At 40.1% G+C, this 21,070-nt stretch overlaps 1 protein-coding gene across 9 annotated transcripts in view; it reads right to left on the bottom strand.

Moving 5' to 3' along the window:
* The window catches only part of LOC124168438 (fatty acid CoA ligase Acsl3), a 69,262-nt gene that overhangs the window by 9,989 nt on the left and 38,203 nt on the right, over positions 1-21,070 (bottom strand). For 2 of the 9 annotated variants that reach the window (XM_046546668.1, XM_046546669.1), the window contains exons 2-5: positions 8,714-8,742; positions 6,057-6,201; positions 1,282-1,503; positions 321-498 (exon numbers count right to left, since the gene is read on the bottom strand). In XM_046546668.1, coding sequence (XP_046402624.1) covers positions 321-498; positions 1,282-1,503; positions 6,057-6,201; positions 8,714-8,742 — 574 coding nt within the window. Of the gene's footprint in view, positions 1-320; positions 499-1,281; positions 1,504-4,014; positions 4,638-6,056; positions 6,202-7,636; positions 7,711-8,713; positions 8,743-9,321; positions 9,445-10,975; positions 11,070-21,070 lie in introns of those variants that run through there. The other 7 variants (XM_046546670.1, XM_046546671.1, XM_046546665.1 and 4 more) reach the window with 6 other exon arrangements.

The following is a 21,070-nucleotide window of genomic DNA, read 5'->3' as shown; positions in this document are numbered from 1 at the left end:
TGAAGGCGCAATCAAAATTGCGTCGTGTAAAGCGGTGAATTGCTAGAACACATGCGAGAATGCGTGGATGCGAGACTGCAAAATAGCCCCTGTTCTAATTTCGTTCATGCATTCGCGCAATTCGACGCCATTTTAGAAATTAATGCAGCTCGAACCTGCGCCATTCCGTGTACCGTGTAAAACGGCCTTGAGATTTGTTTGAAAGACTGCCTAAGTAGTTTGTGAATGCATTAGCAGTTTTCCTTAACCTAGATTGATACAGGAAATATTAAGATAAGTTAGTTCCAAAATTACACCAATAACCAACTAAAAAAATTTACCTGGAAGGGACTGCTTGAAGCACCCATGGGCAGCAATCAGCCACTCTGCTCTAGTTTCAGCAAAGATAACAACGTTCTGCTGAGGCTTCAAGCCGAGGGTCCGCAAGCCCCTACCAAAACTGGCAGCTATTCTATCAACTTCACTAAATGTCTTCCATTGGTAGTCTCCCATTACATACTGTGAATAAATAAAAAGGGCCAACAATTAAGACCAGAAAATGCCAAGAATCAAAGAGGGTATAAAAGGAAAACTGAGAAGGCTTCTATTTCAAATAATAAAGCAAATTCTTGATTTTAGGCAGGTAAAGTACTCCCACTACAGAATACCAAGGTATTAGCTTCATATGCCTGCAGAGAAAATTAAAGTTTCAACAACGAATACAGAACTAATGTCAACTGTTCAATGAAACTGGTTGTGTGTACTTCAGAGAATCAGAATGTGTGGAATTTTATTAAGTTTTACATTCTTACTACCAATACGCAAATGTTAACCTTGTGCATGTCCAAGTATTATGTGATTCAGGTAACGAAAGTTTCTTGCATTATAGCTTTGGTTCCATAAATTTTGTAATGCCCTACCTAAGGTGAGGGATGCATGAAATTATTGGCAAGGCATTATATGAACGTTGTTTAATGCATGATCACTGAGGTGACAAGCTAGAAATACATGGGTCCGGAAAGCCAATGCTAATCAGACTGTAAATTGTGTAGCAAAAAAAGGAACCAGATGCAACATGTTCGAATATCCTGCATAATGACTTAGGGCTGAGATTAATGTTATAAGAAAGGGAATTGATTTTCTTGCATACCATTAGCAGTGACAAGTTTGTTAAGTTACTTTCTTCCCACAAAGTAAACATATTCTCGACAGTCGAAGGGTTAAAACTTAGTGAGTGATAGTTGTCCCAACAGCTCAGCTCATGAATAAGACCACACTGCATCAGAGAACAAGCTGAAGTACCTTCTTAAAGACCCGCCCATTAGGCTGAGTCTCATCCTCCTCTGCTAGGATCTGCCGTGTTCCCAGGCATGGCCGAGAGCCATAGTTCTCCACCGTAAACCTCATCACCTTCTCCATGGTGTCAACACGGTCCCTGAGCAGACGCACATGCAGTGGACCAGGGTCATCCACAGACCGGTATGTAATAGATGTCCGATCATCCCCATATGACACAGGTTTTGCCTGCAATGGAAAAAAGCAATGGTGGGAGTTAAGAGATTGAGAGGCTGAGAGAAAAAGATGAATCTTTACCAACAATACACCCAAAATGCCCTCATCAAACATGGTTTACATTACGCTAACTTCATAATTAATTTTGCGACCACTTCTGAAATAATGAATTTAGCTTTCTCAGTTTCCTCAGTCTTCAAGAATACATTATGCATTAGAAACCCGTACCATATGGACCCAGCAAGGAAAAACTGATTTCCATGAGATTTGACACTGATTTCCAACAGGTTTGACGCACTGATTTTCTTCTCCTTTGAATCTGTTTTGAAAATTGAAACAGCTGGAAATCAGTAGGAGGACAGTGGGAAATCAGTTGTGAAGGTCCAACATGGCGGCTGTTTTCCTACTCATTTCCATGAATGTGGTTTGACTCTGGTTTCCACCGTTCAACAGATTTGAATCCGGTTTCCCCGTTTAAGCTATTTCGAATCTGTTTTCCACCTTCATACCTATCTGAATCTTGTTTGCGACTCGATTCTCACCTCCTATGACCTGCTGGTGCATAAGTTAACTTCGGATACATAAATTAACTGCTGATACCCGAGGCGGAAATAATTATTTCCGCCAATTCCAAGTTTCGCAGAGCTGCACTCAACCAACGTTTCTAACTTCACATGCTACATCTCTATCATCAATCTGGATGTAGACTCAGCTGAAAAAAGTTGACAAAATACAGCCTAACAAAATGAACTTCATGTAAGTCTCCCACCACAACAAAATAACACAGGCTCTATTAACGTATTTATTAAGAATGCACAAACTCTGTTGGAAGTACATATTCAATTGAAAATACATAGTCATCTAATTTGGTAAACTTCTGCGGCAGAATACACTTAAAATCTCAATTTCATGCGTTAGAAATAATTTAGGGAAACACAGAATTTACAGATGAAATCTCATTAGAAGGAGAGTTAGACAAACTAGTTGTGCTTTTTGTAATTGTTTATCAGTTCTTGAAAAGTCATCGAAAGGCAAAAGTTTTGCCAAGAGTAACAGAACAGTCACTGCACCAGAACAACAACAACTTGCATCAGATTCCACAATCTTGAATTATCGAGGAGCACAAATTTTTCCGTGATTAACAGAAAAATCACAACACTAGAAAATACTTCAGATGCCTTTATGAAAGAAAGACTTCTTTACGTGACTTATGAAAATAATTCTGGTTCAGAATTAAGCCAACGATATCTGTATGTTACACTACAGAAACTTGCCATTAATGTTTAAATACATGAACACGGTCGTTTCACTTAGCACAAACAAACCAGCAAGATACACAATACTCTGAAAATCCTGGTAGGTTCTCTTCGGCGACGTAACGCAAGTACATATTATACATATTGCATACAAAAATATTAGTAATCGCTCAAAATCTGTTGACACAAGATAAATTATTCAATGAAAACACAAACGATCGAAATCACATCAGGCTTCCACTGTCGCTTGAAGACTGAAGAGATGCACGAATGGCTTAATTCAACACTGCGGGAATTTAGCACTGGTTAAATAATACTGATATGATTATTTTTTCTCCACGCCCTATTACTTTAGCACAAAACAGAACCAAAAGCACGTAAACATTCAGAACGGAATCGGCGTATCGGCGTTGCTACTTTGGTTTGCTATCTTTTGTAGTTAGGTGGCAGCACTATGCCCGCTATATTTTTTTAAAAGGCGAAGTCGCAAAGTGAGGTTTAAACGTGCTTAAGCCGTATTAGCCACTTAAATTGCATGCCCGGTGAGCTCCAGCAGGTGAAATGATGCACAATACAAAATGTGGATGATGTACTTACAGTAAATTTTTTGCATCACCCGTGAATTTTTGCAAGACGGCAAAGTACATATTTCCTCTACGTCATTATTTCTGACCATGATTTTGAACTAATTATACTCATTGAAACCTCAGAAGAAGTAATTTTCCAATCAACGCAGTCGTAAAGCCTGTGTGAGATAGGTTTTTATAAGACACTCATTTCAAGAGAATTTCAAATTCATTCCACAATTCAACTCTGTTGGAAAGCACTTGTGGAAAACACTTTCAAGCCAATAAATAAGGAAAAGAGTTTCAAATGACATTCAATTCAGTGTCAATACAGTCCATGTGGAAGACGGCTGGAAACCAGTTACAATGAAAATGAGATTCAAATCACTTCCTTCCATTTCCTGTCCGCTGGAAACCAGTGGAAATCAGTGTCAACACAGAGTCAAATCAGATTTTAAGGATTCAGATCAGATTCAAATGAGGTTCAAGACTGTTGGAAATCAGTTTTTCTTTCCTGGGGAGTTTCGTTTCAACAGTGATTACTGACGAAATTAAATTCCCTCTTTGCCATGCTTTCAGCGCTGCTAAGCATAGCTTCAGTCAAGTGATATTCCTAAACATGGTCTTTGTATGGCAACTGATTTAAACTCGACAGAGACTACTCTAAATACGAGCCTTAGGGGTGGGAGGTTGCAACTTACGAAAGCACGAGATCCCAGCGGCAAATCACGGCAGTGCGACGGCCACGAGGTTCCTTGGTAATCGATATCCGAAGAGTTCTTGAGCAAGTTAAACGTGTATCTCAACGCACAACTGAATTCACGAGACAAATACGAAATAACTTGGGTAATTTTCAATAAGAAGACCGAGAAGATGATACCAGCATCGCACAATTTCAGAAAAACCACTCGGCAGAGGTCGAAAACTGACATTTTCAATGAAAAAGCAAAATTTCTCCGGAGAAACCTCGACGACGCAAAGCGCGAGTATTAAACACGGTCTTTTCTTGAAGGCGATTAAAGGTTATGACCGAATTCCCACAGAAATTGTCGTCAGAGGCAGTTATTATAAGGATTGGAGTTTGGACGAGGCGCCCATCAACGTATACGCTATCTCATCCGCTAGTCTCGGAAAGACAGCCTGATTACGTGTCTTTGAATGACTGAGGGTGGGACTTCGAACTTCGGCAGACTGAAATTACGGGGACTAGAGTGGACAGGGGCAAAGATGATTTACCAGCCGGCGAGTGAAATGGACGCGAGGGAGTAGGAGAGAGAAAAAAATGGAGTCGAGACGGAACAAGATATTGGAGAGATAAGAGTCTGAGAAAGGGACGAATTTCAAAGGAAACGGTGGAATATGCCCCGACCTAGTTGGGTCAAATGTGAAGCCACATAAATTACTCAAGAGCAAACGCGGCTCGAAGGCAAGGAATGGGGCTGCTCGCAGGAAAAAATGAGTAAACGGACGTTGAAGGCATTCAACGCCTAATCTTTGTGCCAAGGCCGAACATACCGTGCCCGAGAAAAGCTCGGTCCGTCAAATTAAGCCCGGTGAAATTTATTGGTTGCATTGATTTCTAAAGGTGAATGAGAAATAGCCCAAGATATGACTTCTATGAGATTATGACCAAAATTCAGCACAAAAACACAAAAAAAACCTGTAACGCGGAACTTCACGATGTCACATTTGACCAGCACTGAAATAACAAGTTCCTTATTGCGTGAAAATCGCCTTCTAAAACTTATTAAAGGCAAACTATAACATTAGAGATGGTGTACTTGTAGAGGAAATTTAAATTGGGAGCATTGCACACGATTGATAGGTACTGATCACTCCGGGAGGCAAGGTGCACGTATTTTTTCGTATATTAGTGGTATCTCCTTATCTCTAATGAAAGAAATCAGAGTTACACAACCTTCACAAAAGAATACTGACTTATCTGCGCAGCTAAGAGAGGATTTCATCGGATGACGACTAGGTAACCAGCGACAGGTCTTGCATAACAGCGCGCTGAACAGACAAACGGCCTCTACACTCATTACACTTGCGTAAACAATGGCGGCGAGCTATCGCCATTTCTATCGTCCAAGGACAACAATTCAAAAAAGGTTATATCTGTACACAATTTCTCCAGGATACCCGGCATGCAATGGAATCATAACTGCGACCTCGCATCGGAAGGCAAACGAAGAGTTATGACGAGCAGTCATCACCTGCTATAACATGCAATCCCTAGGAGGTGCTAACATGGCACTACAGTTTCACTTCAACTTCAAACTTTATGGTAAGTTCCCTAAACTAAGCTTTAATTGAATCTAAAAACAATGAAAACGGAAAAACACTGACTTCAAATAAATTCAGCTGCATCAAGCGAGATGTAGTGCGACAGCAGCTCACAAGTAACAAATCCAGTTTAAAATATTCATGAAATAATCAAAATTTTCTCCTGGTGAAGACACCAATGAGTTTTTTCATCAACTTATTGAATTAAAAGTAGTTTCTACCTCTACAAGAGGGCCAAACAGCAAATTGTTAAGCTCACTCATTTAGATTCAACGAGAGCGAATTTGTAATTAAAAAACATACAAGACCATAGTATTCAGAAAGAGGTTGATGGCAAGACATGAAAGGACTGAAAATGACGCGATTCTTCCAGTTGAATTGTGTCCTACAGACCATGAAATGGAGTAAGTTGAAAATGCTGAACAAAATGAGGGAATATTTCTATGCTCATGCTTACCTTGACTCTCTTAGATTTGGACTTCTTTTCCCACGGCTTCTGCATTACCAGGTACACGGGATAAGTGATTATGTCGCACACGAAAGCTATGGCCTTTATGGTGCCAATGGCACCATTCACCCAGATGTTGTCCATGGCCGGTGATCTGCAAAGCACACGAGGTAAAGAAGACAGTTTTCACTAACTATCAACACGTACAACCAAAAAGGGAGGAATTTAACACCAAGTAAAACTTCAATCGCCGAAATAGGATGCAATAACAATAGATTAAGATGAAATGGAAAAGGTAGTTTATCTTACGAGAATACACTCTCCTTTCAATGCTGGCATCTTATCAGTACTGAACTATCCCCCAATAACTACTCTGGATTAACAATAAAAAAGTATATCTTATGGAAGTTTATTGGGAGTTAAAATCAACTACGTACTTATTTAGCCAACAGTGCCTATATTAATAATAACAATATGCCCAGTTTCTTCTTCATGAAATTGGCCCTGGGTGTTCTGGTGATGGAATTATGATGATATATGCTGAGCAATTAAAACAGTGGGCTTCGGATTCTGGACTTAATAGAAGGCTCAATAAAGCCGTCAACCTTAGCACTCGGTACAATACCCTAGATCTCTATTCCAGAAATCTAATCAAGTATATTAACTAACCATTTCACAAAGAAAAACATATAACTCGAGATAACAATGACTTAAAAAAAGCTTCTATTAACCATTCAAAATACTCAATATAGACTGCGTTCGAGTCTCCCCAGCATCGATAAGATGAATTAAGATCCGTTATTGAAGGATTATCATTAATGTACTTTGAAAGGAGAGCGTCAAAAAAGAGAGGTAAGTGAAGGCCAAATCATGAAATCCTCCATTTACCCGCGTTCAAAAAGATTTTGAGATCCAGAAATAACCTAACTCACATATTAAAATAGTGATTCACACTAACTAATATGGTACTAAACTACATCATTCACTTTACAGAGTAAAATCAAGAACATTTAAGGCACAGCCAGACATAAAATTTTCAAGGGAATATCTTAGGAGGGAGATCCGAAAAAAAATCAAAAAACATGGGTTGGGCATAAAACTTTAACCGAAATTAACAGCTGGCTTCAACGGAAAAAGTAACATTTATTAAAAGAGCCACAGATCCGTTCTAATAAACCTGCAGCTTCTACGTCTATAACGAGATCTCCCCGCACGGAGAAAAAATACCTATACTTAAGATATAATTAAAATAAAATTCAAGCATTAATACTCATGCTTTCGCCGGTGGCGAAGAAATGCTGGCCCATTTCAAACAGCATGCCAACCAGATACATTTTTTAAATAAAATTCGAAACAGCAGAAAAATAAAAGTTAAATATAAACGGGCCATCAAACTGGGATCTGGCCCAAAATGTGATTAATACGATAAAGAGGCATTAGGCTATTAGGAGAATATTACACTATTCCCATGCGTGTAAGAAGAGAAGGTATACACATGATACTACAAGAAAGTGCGGCAAATATACATCACCGATTAATAAAAAAACTAGAAAGCAATTCTCATGCAATAAGATTCATGTACATCTTACATCATTCTGATTAAGAAATACAAAATAGCTCTAATCCACCCCAAAAGCATGGCTCGAAACGAGGAAATTTGTAACTGAAAAGCAAGATTCAAACAGTATAAATTAATGACTAGGAAATCTTTGACACACACAGGACAACTGTGTGGTCCAATAAAAAAAATGATGGAGGTTTTTCATAAATAACGTCATCGTACACGGTACCTAGGAAAATTCAGATTCCCAGAAGTCTTTGAAATCCAGCACCTGCCAAATATACACAAACCCGAAGGTGAAGACACCTCAAGAAAATGGCTCGCCGTAGTAGGCGATTGCTGTGACGTAATTTCATTCATCGCATCAGCCAGGATATATTCCCTTGAGGCAGAGAACTGATTTCAATAGCAATCTGGATGTTTTTTTTTAGTAAACAGGCTTATTTATATGCTAAAAGTGTAACTTCATTGGCTTTATTGCAGCGTAATATCAATTTCGGATATAAATTCTCATTATTTGAACAGTAAAATAAGGTTATTTTCATGAAAAACCTCAATAAAAAAGAAGATTTACCCCAATTAGACCGATCTCATTTATGGCGTATTACTTGTTCAAAACTTACGCTACAGCTTTGAAATATAAGAGTATGCAGAGCAGAGTATTTTACTGTCTCGAATTTTCAAATTTTGCCTCAGTGTTTTCTCATCATAAGAATAAAAAAAAATCACATATAAATGATTTCAGCGGTCTGCTCTACGTATCTTAAAACTTTTACGAGAATAGCGTAAGTAGAAAACGAGTAATTAGTCAGTAAAAAAGACAAAAATACGACCAGGCGGGCGGAGGTAATGCGTCCTATTAAGGACAAATAATAAATTAATGATGCAAAAAAGAAATCCATTCCATTAAGAAAGAGAAGGCTGAAGAGAAAAAGAAAAGACTTGAGAAGGGAAGAGATGAAGATGCAAAAGAGAGGCCGCATGCATAAATATCGAAACAGCCTCAGCAGTTGTAAGCAGCTCCAATACGCAGAACTGGTAATAGGTAACTGCATAAGCACCTCCCCTACCGAGAAAAAGAGCAAATAAGTCTCAAGTTACTCACGGCTTCGAGTCCTGTGAGTTGAGCGGCATCTGAAATCAAAGGCAGAAAAGATCTGTGCTATGAACTTCACAACAAATACACAAAAGACAATACACTGAACAAAAAACAACTGGGAAGCTTTCTACCTAAAAAAATACTGGGAGGCTAAAACCACTCCCACCAAGCGTTCGTGAAAATTACCGACACACAATGCTAGGCTTCTTCAGCTATTATGATCATATTTTTCCGAGAGACACACACAACATCATCTTAGAACCGCACTATATTTCCCATAAAAATTAACGAAAAATTAGAGATATTTCAACGAACGGACAGGGGTACGGATTAGGTTTTTCCTCCCGAACACTACTGGAATTACAAAAAAAAACGGAAGCCGTAGTCTAATCATTTTACCACAGAACACATTAGTTTCTCAATGCAGGCAGTTGTACAGGTATTGACAACTCCCACCACACGACTAGAGATGCGGCTTGCGCGGTAATATGTTAATGTATCTACCTTCAAATTGATCAGAAAGCTGAGCTCCTCTCAGTTATGAACTATGGCAGATAGAGTTATGCCGCTTTCAGTGCTGAGAACCACCACCGGCGCTCCTCCACACTACTTACCTCCCTTAGGCCAAGTTAAGTTTCTGTGATCTAAGACCGTGAGGTCAAACTGCTCAAGAGTAGCGAAAGCCCGAATGCTACGCAACCACGTTGTGCAACGGATGGTGAGAGGTGACAGTCACCTGGGGGGCTGCAGAAGTGAAGAGTCACTTGGGAAGCGTGGAGGAGGGGGAGAGAGAGCATGTGATTTATTCAATAGGAAAGCTTATCTCGGAGGCAGTGCAGGAGGAGGAGGGTATGATAGTAGGGGTGGGGAGTGAAGGGAGAAAGGCCCAAATCTGTGTCCGAGAAGCCGGCGCCTAACTGGACCGCGACCGCATCCTCTGATGACACTGATAGCCAGCACTTAGAAGGCCACGCATAGACGGAGCATCACTCACATTCATTTAAGGGATTCTTCACGGGCCCTTACCGCGTCAAATTATCCGAGGCTAACTTTCCGGGGCTCGGCTCCGGCTTCGTCTTTAGGTCAGACGCGGTGGAGAAAACGAAAAGAATTCCCTCAAACATATCGTCAAGAAAGTCTACGATCTGATATCACTCTCATCCTCTAAAGTTTTTAAGTTAGGAGATATTTAATTTTACAACTAGAAACGAAGGACATGCCATTTTTATGACAATTCCACAATTTAATTGAAAAAAGTTGCGCACTTTTCGGTAATTTTAGTCAGAACACAATGCGTTTCAATTTTAAAATTCACCATCAGAAGGATCATGCGGAATGACGGGGTTGAAACGCGCTATGTTTTCAATATATTTGCGGGAAAGTGCGTAGCTTAAGTCCTTATGATATGTATTCTCTAGAAGGCTAGGTATCCTGAAACCCACTCCTCTACCCTGTACACGTGCATTACACATAAGTTACGAGGTCTAGATGGCCCACCTCACAGTATGAGTATTTTTTTTGTATTTTATATTGTTCATGTTTTCTCTTTCATAGCCCTGAGGATGATTTTAAATAAATCGAAACGTTGGCTATAACTTGGTTTTTATTGACCTAAACTCCAAGAAATATCATAAAAAGTTATTAAACAAGGTCAAGAATAGAAGAGGAAAAGTAATAATAATACTAAGTATGAGTATTTTTCTCAGGGGTAAAGAACAACGGCTTCCCCCGGATTTGAACCCGACGTCCTTCGGTTCGCAAGCAACGTTGGCTCCTTAGTGGATCCCTTAGATTTAGGCGAATTAAAGTGTCGATTCAGTGCATACGGGCTAATAGATAGCAATAATTTTCCACAAACGAACTTTTAGAAACACTCCACTGCGACCTAGACTTCAATATTTCACTCACTATCAGGTAAACAAACAATCCTACTGAAGATAATGATTAAATAATCAGAACTCAGGTCGCTGCTGAGGATTTTATAAAAATTCTATTTACAAAAAAGGAGCTATTGTTTTAGTATCAAAAATAAATAATCATCGAAAGAATCCTAAAAGTAAATAGCAATCGAAGAAATTCTGAGGATAGTTATTCCTATGAGCGGAAGAAAAAGGTATATTTCATTTGAAAAGGAGAATTTTCCCAAAGAGCGACTTGATGACGAACACCCTGAATTCCCCGGAAGCTGGCGGGAACACATGATCCTGAGAAACAAATGCAATTGAACCGCAACTCTTAAAACCCCCTCGTTAATCAGACGCAGCTCACCTTAATTCCTCTGTCTTTTGGCCGCAAGCGCACAGCGAGTGGAAAATTCACCGCCGCACCTCGAAGCACAAGAAAACTAACTGTGCGCGAAGACAACGGCAAGGCGGCGGCAGAAAATAAGACGCTTTTTTTTTCGTGGCGTGAATTTATTCGCGATCGGCTATAATGACGCCATGTGGCGACAAAAAGCGACATGTGAGGGGGGAGGGATGCAGTGGGAGGAGGACAGTGGGAGGGGGAGCGAAGAAGTGGGGTGGGAGGCAGTCATGCGGCCTTTACCCCTCGGAGAGTGCATAGGAGAGGGGGAGGTCACGTGGTCTCCGACGCCGGCATCACGCCACTCTACGGGGAGTGGTTTTTTTATCTACACCTGACAGGAAGGGGAGGGGGGAAGGGTTTGCGGACGATCTTCGAACTGGGAAGGGGTCAATGAGTCGTCGGCTGCTCCCTGCGGGGGGGCGCGCCCAAGTCCGCTCGATAGAGTCGGCGCGAGTACTAGCGAGGCACGATGATAGTAGAAGGGCGTAACACACTTGTCGCCCGGCGAAGATTCAACATCAGACAGCTCTCGATCGCCACTGCTTACGCTAGATTGCATCCCGCGCGCGTAGAGACGGCAGACCACACCAGCGCGATCATTGGTGAGTATCATTTCAGGTGACCCCATAATACGCACAGGGAGTTCCATCGCCAAGGGAAATTGGTGAGGCCGCATGCCAGATGAGCACCTGTGACAGGCTGGGGCGGGGGCCCAGGGTGCACTGAGGAAATTTCGGAAGGGTGGGTTAAAATGTATTCACAAATAAAATAAACTTGAAGAAGAGGTTAGGTTATTTTATTTATCACCACACCAACGAAAACAACCCTCTGTTGCCTTTACTTCGCGGTTTGTTCTACCCCGAACATAAAATAACATAAAAAGTAGGCGACGCGAATGTTGCCCAGTGCCAAGATTTTGTCGCCCAGTGACAGTACTTAGTTCTGGGAGAAAAAAGAAACAAAACTTATGTTCTACAAATGTTCAACTGGAGGAAGGAAGCGTTAAATTCCGAGCCAACTTTTTTGGCGCAGCGGCAGTGAAGTTGATTCTTTACAGCCGGAGAGCAAAAAAATGCTTTGGTATTGGATTTTGTGTGATATATGGGGTTCAAGCAGTTATACTGTCGTCCAGTGAAAAATTCTTACAATATGCTCTCGTTCTACCATAGACTACGTAGATTTCCTTAATTTTATTTCGAGCTTCGGTAAATAACCTGGGATTAACTGAAATAAAAACCGGGTAATTCACAGATAAAGTAAAAGAAAATACTCAAAAGGTCCTTCTATCGTTGCCAACGAGTAAGAAACACGATCCAGTCAAGATAGAAGTACGGAATCAAGGCTATTGAGAATTTTGAGAGGCCGCATCAAAGATATGAGAGAGTTGAGGGGATGCGGTGGGGGCCCTTTTATGGGTCCGACCATTCTTAGTGAAGCTACAGCAGATCCTTCGACGCTCGGACCTAAAAGAAAAGGAAGGACCCTCCCCTCAGTCCACCTCGAAGATGTGGCCTCACCAAATTCACTTCAGCTTCCAATCGAGGTGACTAGGTAAATTAAGCAATTAAAATTTATTAAATAGAATACGACATTATAATTGAGTGTGGTATGCAGACCCTGACAGCAGTATAGGGCAGTGACAGTGAGGCCCTACAATCACAAGTACACTCCGCTCGTCATAATGGACGGTGGACATCGTCTTCTTGCCGTTTCACAGGCAACGCCTGGCCCCTTATCTGCCCCTACCTCGCATATCTCACTTTCTTATTCAAATACCTTCAAATCCACCAAAAACTAGTTCTCCAACAGTGGACTTGTTCCGAACAATCGACAGAAAGCAACTTCACCTGCACCGTGATTACAATTAAGTGATAAACACAAGGCCATACGCACGGTTACACCAAAAATAGCTCTAATAAGAGTGGTGCTATGAAAAAACATAACTTTAATGATTTAGATTTTTCCGCTTATTAAATGACAAATTTATTTGCTCTGAAAGTGCAGAAATGAAATCTGAGCAAATTGGAGTCTTCTAGTTTTGTCATCACTAATTACACACAAAAAAATTACACAAGAAAATAAAATTATCTCTTCATATGGCGAAGTTGGATTTGATACACCGTTTACATTTCCATTATTTACTTCGTTGCATCCCATGTATTTTACTGTCATTTTCATTTAAAAGAATTCCCAGCAATAAGTGACACCAAAGGGAATTAGATCCCACGCAATTAAGAAATTTTATGGATAGAAAGACGAGATAATATCGAATAAAGGACACTCAATTTTTGGAATTCTTCATTTTAATCATTGCTCAACTTAAAACCTACATATTTCGGTACATAAAAGGGCTAATTTAAAGAGCTTGAACACGAAAAGACATAAGGATGAGTAAGTATTTCTTATCCTTACATGCAAAAATTCTGGGAAAACAATTTCTCTTCAGGTTACTGAGCGTCAGCTCTACAACGTCATGTTCTCGTTGATACACTTAATAGGCAACATATTTATATGTTATGGCATTTCCAGATTACTCAAACCCTTTCAAAGTCAACTCAGGAGCACGCAATTCTTATCCATACAGTATGAATAATAGTATAAGGGAATTTACCTATATGGTCCGCAAGAAAAGTTCTTTTAAGAGTTAGCCAAAAGCTAAGGAAATAAACTTACACATTTTCGATGTAACCTCGTAGAGGACCGCACCTCCACTTCAAAATAGGAGCCCCCTTGTATACAGACAGCTAACAACCTGACGCAGGGCAAAATTTTCACCAACAACTACTGACGACCTGTGTTATCATGGTCACCACTGGTAACCATTGCATCGCGGCAAATAAACATTTCCATTGATAAGGCTCTAGTCACCATAAATCTCCCAAGCAAAATCACGTGCAATGAATTTTCATGTGAGGCATTAAGCCGTATAAAACCTGTTAACGAATATAATTATCTCTTCCACAAAATTGGAAACAAAATGGTCATTACCATCGCTTCAAGAAAGGAGTGACGAGCCAATTATTCTCTTTTCCTCCTATACGGTAATAAGGAAGTTTCCTCTTATCTAGCAGTAAGTAGTTATTTTTCATACCAAGAAATCAGCGGAGCCTTTGTCGCGGGAATTTTCCTCGAAGGAAATCACGCCACTTTCCCGCAAGGAAGCGACAATAATTCAACGAAGGAATTTATTGGTGCTTGGCGAAAGAACGGACGAAACAGACTTAAGAATATGCATACTCCCACTCAACTGGCCAGTGTAATTGAAGCGCTACTTGTTACAAATTATGCCTTCAACTTAAAATTTAAACGATGTTTGGAGTAGACCTTTCTGAAAATGTGCCCGTATCTCTAACATAAAAACGTTATTTTTAAACTCGAGTTACACCTAAATGTTGAAAAAAGCTGCACTAGATACACCTCGAATATTTCAAGATGTTAGCTTGTTTTGAATAAGTAATATGTCACGAAAAAAAAGTCGAAATACGAACCGTCGAACGGAGGTAACGCGTCTTCTTAAAGCAAGTAGTCGATTCTTTCTATCGGTATGCAGTCAAATTACGGATTATGCAAGACATGGCCACACGTATGCAGTTTTTATACATACAATCAAATACACTTTGCATACATAAAGAGTATCCATAACGGTATCCATAACGGCTTAGAAATGCTGATAACTGGTTGATCCCGAAACTTACCCGTAACATAAGACGTAATCTATAATTCACTTTAATTGACGCTTGTAAGTCAGACTTCAGACTTGTGAAAATTTTCGACCGAGAATGTACGTACCTACGTCTAAAAACGGTAGTTAACTTTAGGACCGGTGAAGTTACTTACTCTTAGCTTAGTTGTAAGCTCTCTTTCCCGTTCAAAATAGGGATTCTTAAATAGGTGGCAAGAACGATTCGAAGGCCGGGAATAGCCAGGAAGTCCACGAAATTGATATCGTCGCGGCAAGGGAGCTAATTGGCATATAATCGGCTACTCCCGAAAATCAAGCACAGTGGTGGTCGATAACTATCACCGTAATTCACAATACAGTCATCGCTAATTAGGGTTCCCTGATTTTCGCAAGCACGAATTTTTGCGAACTCATTACAAGAATGCGAAAATTCCAAAGAGAAAAAATCATTCGCCTTGACCGGGATTCGAACCCGGATCCCTCGATTTCCGGCCGATTGCTTTAGCCAGTTAAGCTACCGAGGCGTCATTCTTCCCTGTGGAAGCCGGAAATCGAGGGATCCGGGTTCGAATCCCGGTCAAGGCGAATGATTTTTTTCTGTGGAATTTTCGCACAATTGTGCATTGCGGGCGACTCCCGTAAAGTTATCACCGTGGCTAGTCCCGGTATACTTAAATTCATTACAAGAAGTTTTTTCATGAGGTGTAAAGATCCGAACACCATCCGAAATCCATTTTTACTCTCGAAAATTGAGGAACCTTATCGCTAACACGAACAACCGAGCAAGCCACTCAACGAAGAGCGTCTAACTTTATCAATTAATTTTTACAATCTTCCTCCTCCCACGAGAACATATCCTTTGACGCGAGCACCCATTACTCCCAATGGTCCACCCACCATTGCTATCCCTCGGCCCTCTCATTTTTCGGCCGAAAGTGATCTCTTCCTGCTCTCTACATCCCTTTTCGTATCCAACACCCGCTCCACTTCGCTTCAGCTCGATTCACATCCAACTGGAGGAAACGAGAACACTGAAGCTCAACGTAATACGACCATTCGTCCGGTTAATGCCAGCGTCTGAAAAAATTGCTAAAATTCGGGCTGGAAGAGTTTTTTAGACCATAGTTTTTCTTAAGTGGAGATTATGATGCAGAGTGTTGGTCAAATAAAAGTATTACTTGTACCCTTCTTTAACTAAAGCATCTTCATGGCTTCAGTTTCAGGTCAGATTCAGCTTCGCATTCAAGTGGAAATCTATTCTGTAAATAAAGGCCTCATTAAAAAGTGAAACGTTGACTGGCAATTCACGAGTAGTATTTTTATTTGACTAAACCTCCATAGCATACTCGTAACTAATGAAAACGGTGGTCTATAGCATTTAGGTATAGATTTAAAAAAAAATAGAGAAAAAAATTGACATACATCACGAAAAATATATTCAGAGTTCTGGGATACTAACAAATTAAAGCACTACCTAGCATTCTTCCGAGTGCTAAAAAATTGCAGCACTGTATTAAAATTCAGTCGATCTGTTCATTGACAGTCGGGATCTGTTATTCGGAGCTTATTTTTATATAAATATCCATGTTAATAAAACGGCCATAAGACCTAATCTTCATTAACATTTACGCACTTACATATAGTAGCAGCTGTAATTGATTAATAGCGTTCCTACAACGAATTTTATTCCTGGTTGCTAACCGTGGTTAAAACTACGTAGGTGGATGCGAAATGGATTCATAGCCGTACTAACCAGCATAAAATAAGCAAACTGAAGGAATGAAATTATAGATTAAGTCCTTAGTAGATGCACTGAATACGAGAAGATCGTTTTATATTAATTATAGCTATTGCTACATAGTTGATAAGTCATACTAGAAAGATAAAAAAATCTTAAATTCAATGAAATTCACGACGTTAGCTCGTGTTCCTTAAATTGAAAGCGTCGTTCACCATAAAAAAGGCGGCCATTCACTTAGCTTATTACGTAATCGTTCCCGACTTCCAGCAGCACCGAGTGACATAACCATACGTAATACGCACAACTGCATATTAGATATTTTAAGAAAAAGTCTCAGGGCGAAGAACTCATTGACCCGATGGAGCGTAAAATACCGGCCGAGTGAACGAGGGCATCTACCTGCCACATTCCATCTCCTGGACAAGAAAAGAGGCCGCAATCATGGGCCATTAGCAACTCCCTTGGGGAAGGGGCGGTGGAAGGTACGTCATGGGTAAGGGAGAGAGATGGCGGAATGAGGAAGGGGGTATGATGGCCCCGACAACCGCCTGCCACGGAACCAGAGTCGGGAAAGAGGCCTCGCAAACGTGAGTTGGCTCCGATACATTAGTGGCACGTTGATATTCCGTGCACGCGGCAAATCAAAGCACATCTAACTTTGGGCCTCAGTGAGAATTTCTTCAAAATATCTGGTGGATACGATCGTCAAAAGAAAGAATGACATCATCTTCTCTTGCCGGTCGAAACGAAAATAGAAATTCGTCATTTTGGTGAGAAAAACTGCAAATTTCCACGGATTCCTTTTTTCCCTACCCGCGATGAAAATCATCCTCACCTGCCCTTCAGCCCATTTTAAAATGACAAACTGCATAAAATCTCTCTAATAAAACTCTAATAAAATAGGTTGAAATCGCTAATATTGGTGTTTTCAATCAAGTAACTTTTCCAAATAATTGAGGGTCATTGAATGTATTGTGAGAAATAGTCATAAAGGAGTGCTATAGTTAGTATTTCGAGCTTTATACCCGATTTCATCTTAGAAGACAGGCTTATGTACCGGGCTGAAAAACATCTACCCTGCCCTAGGACGAATACAGCAGAGCATAAGAAAATTCGCTACGAATACATAAATTAGAGTTTCAAAATTTTCAAGTAGAATGAATAATTAAATAATTCTGATGACTATTCTCTACTCCAAGAAAATATCAAAATACTAGCTATATTTTTAACAAGTTATAGACCAGGAAGTAGAGGCAAAATACCACTGGTCGTGCTGTGGTGATCGGAAGATACTCTGCGTGGCGGGAAAGGAGGCGTGACGCTACTTCTCCCGCCCTAGGGTGCGTGGGTCCAAGGAGCATTTCCGAGAATTCGGACGCTCCTAGGGTACTCCCCGAGCAAATGCAAAAACTGAATAAGAACGAACAATAAAAGCTGTGTTAGTTACTCCCAAATGAGCATTTGATTCGCTCTCCCTTCGGGACCTTATCCAGGCAGAAGACCTCCCAGTAGGTAGCAGTGTCGTCCCGTCGCGACAGTGCGGTAGCGGACACGAGTGATGCATTCTCTTGAGATGAAACCGCAGAGGATACACAAAAGGCAACCCATTGAATCCTATCGGCTTAGCAAAAACTTTTAGGATACCAAAAAAAGTCACTGATAGAAGACACAATACACGACTCTCAAAATTTAAAAAAAGCATAAGAATATCTTTGGCATTAATGAATTATTATCATCCTCAGTATCGACTTTTATTTGAACATTAAGCACACTAACACAGGGTTTACTACTATCCTAAAACTGCTGTTGGCAAGAACAGGTTTTTCCTCACTTTATCCCAGGGACGCAAATTCGCGGTCGAAAAAAGTTGATTGTGGTCGTGACGCGGCTTCCTGAATTTTAGGGGGAATTTCCCAGGCGATAGCGTCCAAATTTCCTGCAGGAAGTAGTCTACCTGAAACAGGACTCGCTGCGATATCAGGCGATTGTGGTTCGGGTGTGTAACACCATAAAGTCATATTTCGTGTAAATCACAATAGAAAATCCGCACTCACATGGAAGCTCTTGAGTTGATACTTAGATAAGCATTCCAAAAGTGTTTGTTAATACTAGAATCTACTCTTCGCTTTTAATTTTACGTCTTATATTTCTCCGTTGGTTAACTATAGTCACCTTCTCACCGTTATTTACACCACAATCGTTTTCAGTTAAATAATTAGATGAAGATCCACATGAATAATCCTAACGCTGTGGTGTTCGGGGAACAGTGATATAGCTGAAATTCGATAAAATTTAGCCGTACTGTCCCTAAAATTGCAATAATCAAGCACAAAAATTATTTCCCATTGCCCGTTGAAATAGTTTCTAGGTAACTGGAAACAGTGATTAAATAAATCTGCATTAATACATTTGTTTTTACTTAATTTTTCTTTTTTACCGCGTAATGAATTCTCACTCAAAATTTTAGCTCGATATCATCAAAACTGTGGATCTATAATAGGCATATAGATAATTTACTTTTTTATTTAGTTAGATGATAAAATAGCAACGAAATATCAATCAAGGGGAGAATTTTTCGTAACCACTAGAAGATTCTTGTCTGAATGTGAGTGTAGAATGCTCACAAATACGAATTAAATCACTGTATTACGAGCCATAGGAATACTGGCTGCTCGACCGTAACTTAAAGACCCCCTACGTAACACCCGCTTCGATATAAAAAATTCAAGAGATGACGGGGGAGGCTCACGAACTCGCAAAGCAATAGGAAAGAAGAACGCGATTTGATTGGCTATGCCTGCTCGTACGACGCGATGCAAACGAGGCAACGGCAAGTATTCCACGCCAGCGTGGGTACCGGTTACGCAGGAGGTGGGAGTTAAGCAGTGGAAAGCAGGCATTCCACCAGATAAATTCCCGCCGCCGCTTTGAGGACGAGGGCGCGCTAGCTAACTCACCAAGCGACGAAGGGGATTCCCGGTCGACTACTGCAGTAACTGCAATAACCAGTGCAGCAGCCTCTTTATCCGAGATCCAATTCACTTAAGGAATTGCGGAAGAAGGCAAACCTAAGCCTACATGAATGATGCTACGGGGACGAACAACTCCACCTGCCCACGCCTCATTCCGGTTTGGCGGACGCGTCACTCCCACCCGACCGGCCTTTCTAAGTGACGAAAACATGCACTATCGCCTTGAAATTTTCAACATAAATATAAAAAAACACCTATCAATATTTACTTGATCATTCGCTAACATGAACACTTAACCTAGGTATTTGCTCAAATGTAAATATTTATGCTATGTAATTCGAAATTCATTCCTAATAACTCTGATTCATAATACCCAATTCCGTCTTTCAATCTCTCAATGCTCCCCTTTCTACCGAATCCCCATCGTGATTAACTCCCTAGCTTTAAAATATCTTTCCCTGAACCTCTTATCCTCTTCCACCATTTTCAAATCCTCCCTAAAATCCCACCTGAACAATTCTTTATGCCGTTTTGGGTGTTGAAATAAAGAAATATGTAAGACTCGGGCAAATGTTCGAAAGTGTTTACCCTATATACAATGAAGACTTGAAGATGACTGACTGACGTTTAAAACGAATATATATGAATGCAGATAAAACACGACCGTTTGATAGGGATTTAAGGGTCCTCTTAATATAACCAAGCAATCGTCGACCCTGATTAAAGAAACATGAAAGAGGTCCAGCCTTATACGTGAGGGATTCGGTACTATTTATATTCCATTGTTCCGTGAATTTCATTATAAATAAACTTATTTATTAGTTATTAACCTATAGTTAGAGATTTCATTAGAGTCTCTAAATAATGCATGGTTGAAAATGTAATACAAATGACTATAAAGTTGAAAGAAAAAGAATTATTTAGAACAGCAATCGCTAGATACATTGTGGACACAGATGGAAAATATAGCATAAACGGCATGTAATTCTTTCCACAACGGAAAATTCTTAATGAAAATAAGTAGGTACTTCACCAGTCTTCACAGCACAAAAGGTGCGAAGCTATTATCATAATTAATAATTATACTTGTAGCTTAATTCGTGATGTGGAAAAAATGTGCCCAACTTCACTGAGAGCTGAGCCAACCAGAATTCACTATGTGAAATTATATAACTATAATCAGAGTTGGATATCAGCCTACTGATGGCGTGGATGAGATATTAAGAATCCCAACGTCACCACTGTATAACAGAAGAGAGAGGAAAACAGAACGAGAGAAAAGAGATGTAATCAACAGTGAAAGTATGCCTCGTGAAGCACATACCAACATAAATAGCAACATAGAAGGCATGAATAATGAATTTGGAAACAAGGACCAGAAAACAATGCCTTATCAAAGGTTAGACGCTCATCTCGATTATAGCAACGGCCAAATTTCTAGCGGATATGACATCGAACGCTCGTCATCACTAGGTTAATAGGGTGATTTCCTATGTTTTATAGCCTAAATAAAAAGATTATTTCTCCTAGAGTACGTATTTCATGCTTTTAGATTTTTAAATGACAACACCTATTTTTCGCGATTTAGTGAAAAGTGAAATTTTTCACGCGAGGGAAAACGCGACGGCTAAGTACATAAAGCTAAATTTGGAATATCTTAC

The sequence above is a fragment of the Ischnura elegans genome, chromosome 11 (assembly GCF_921293095.1).
Source record: "Ischnura elegans chromosome 11, ioIscEleg1.1, whole genome shotgun sequence".
Lineage (NCBI taxonomy): Eukaryota > Metazoa > Arthropoda > Insecta > Odonata > Coenagrionidae > Ischnura > Ischnura elegans.
The sequence above is the reverse complement of the archived record's forward strand: the minus strand, read 5'-3'. Positions and strand labels throughout refer to the sequence as shown.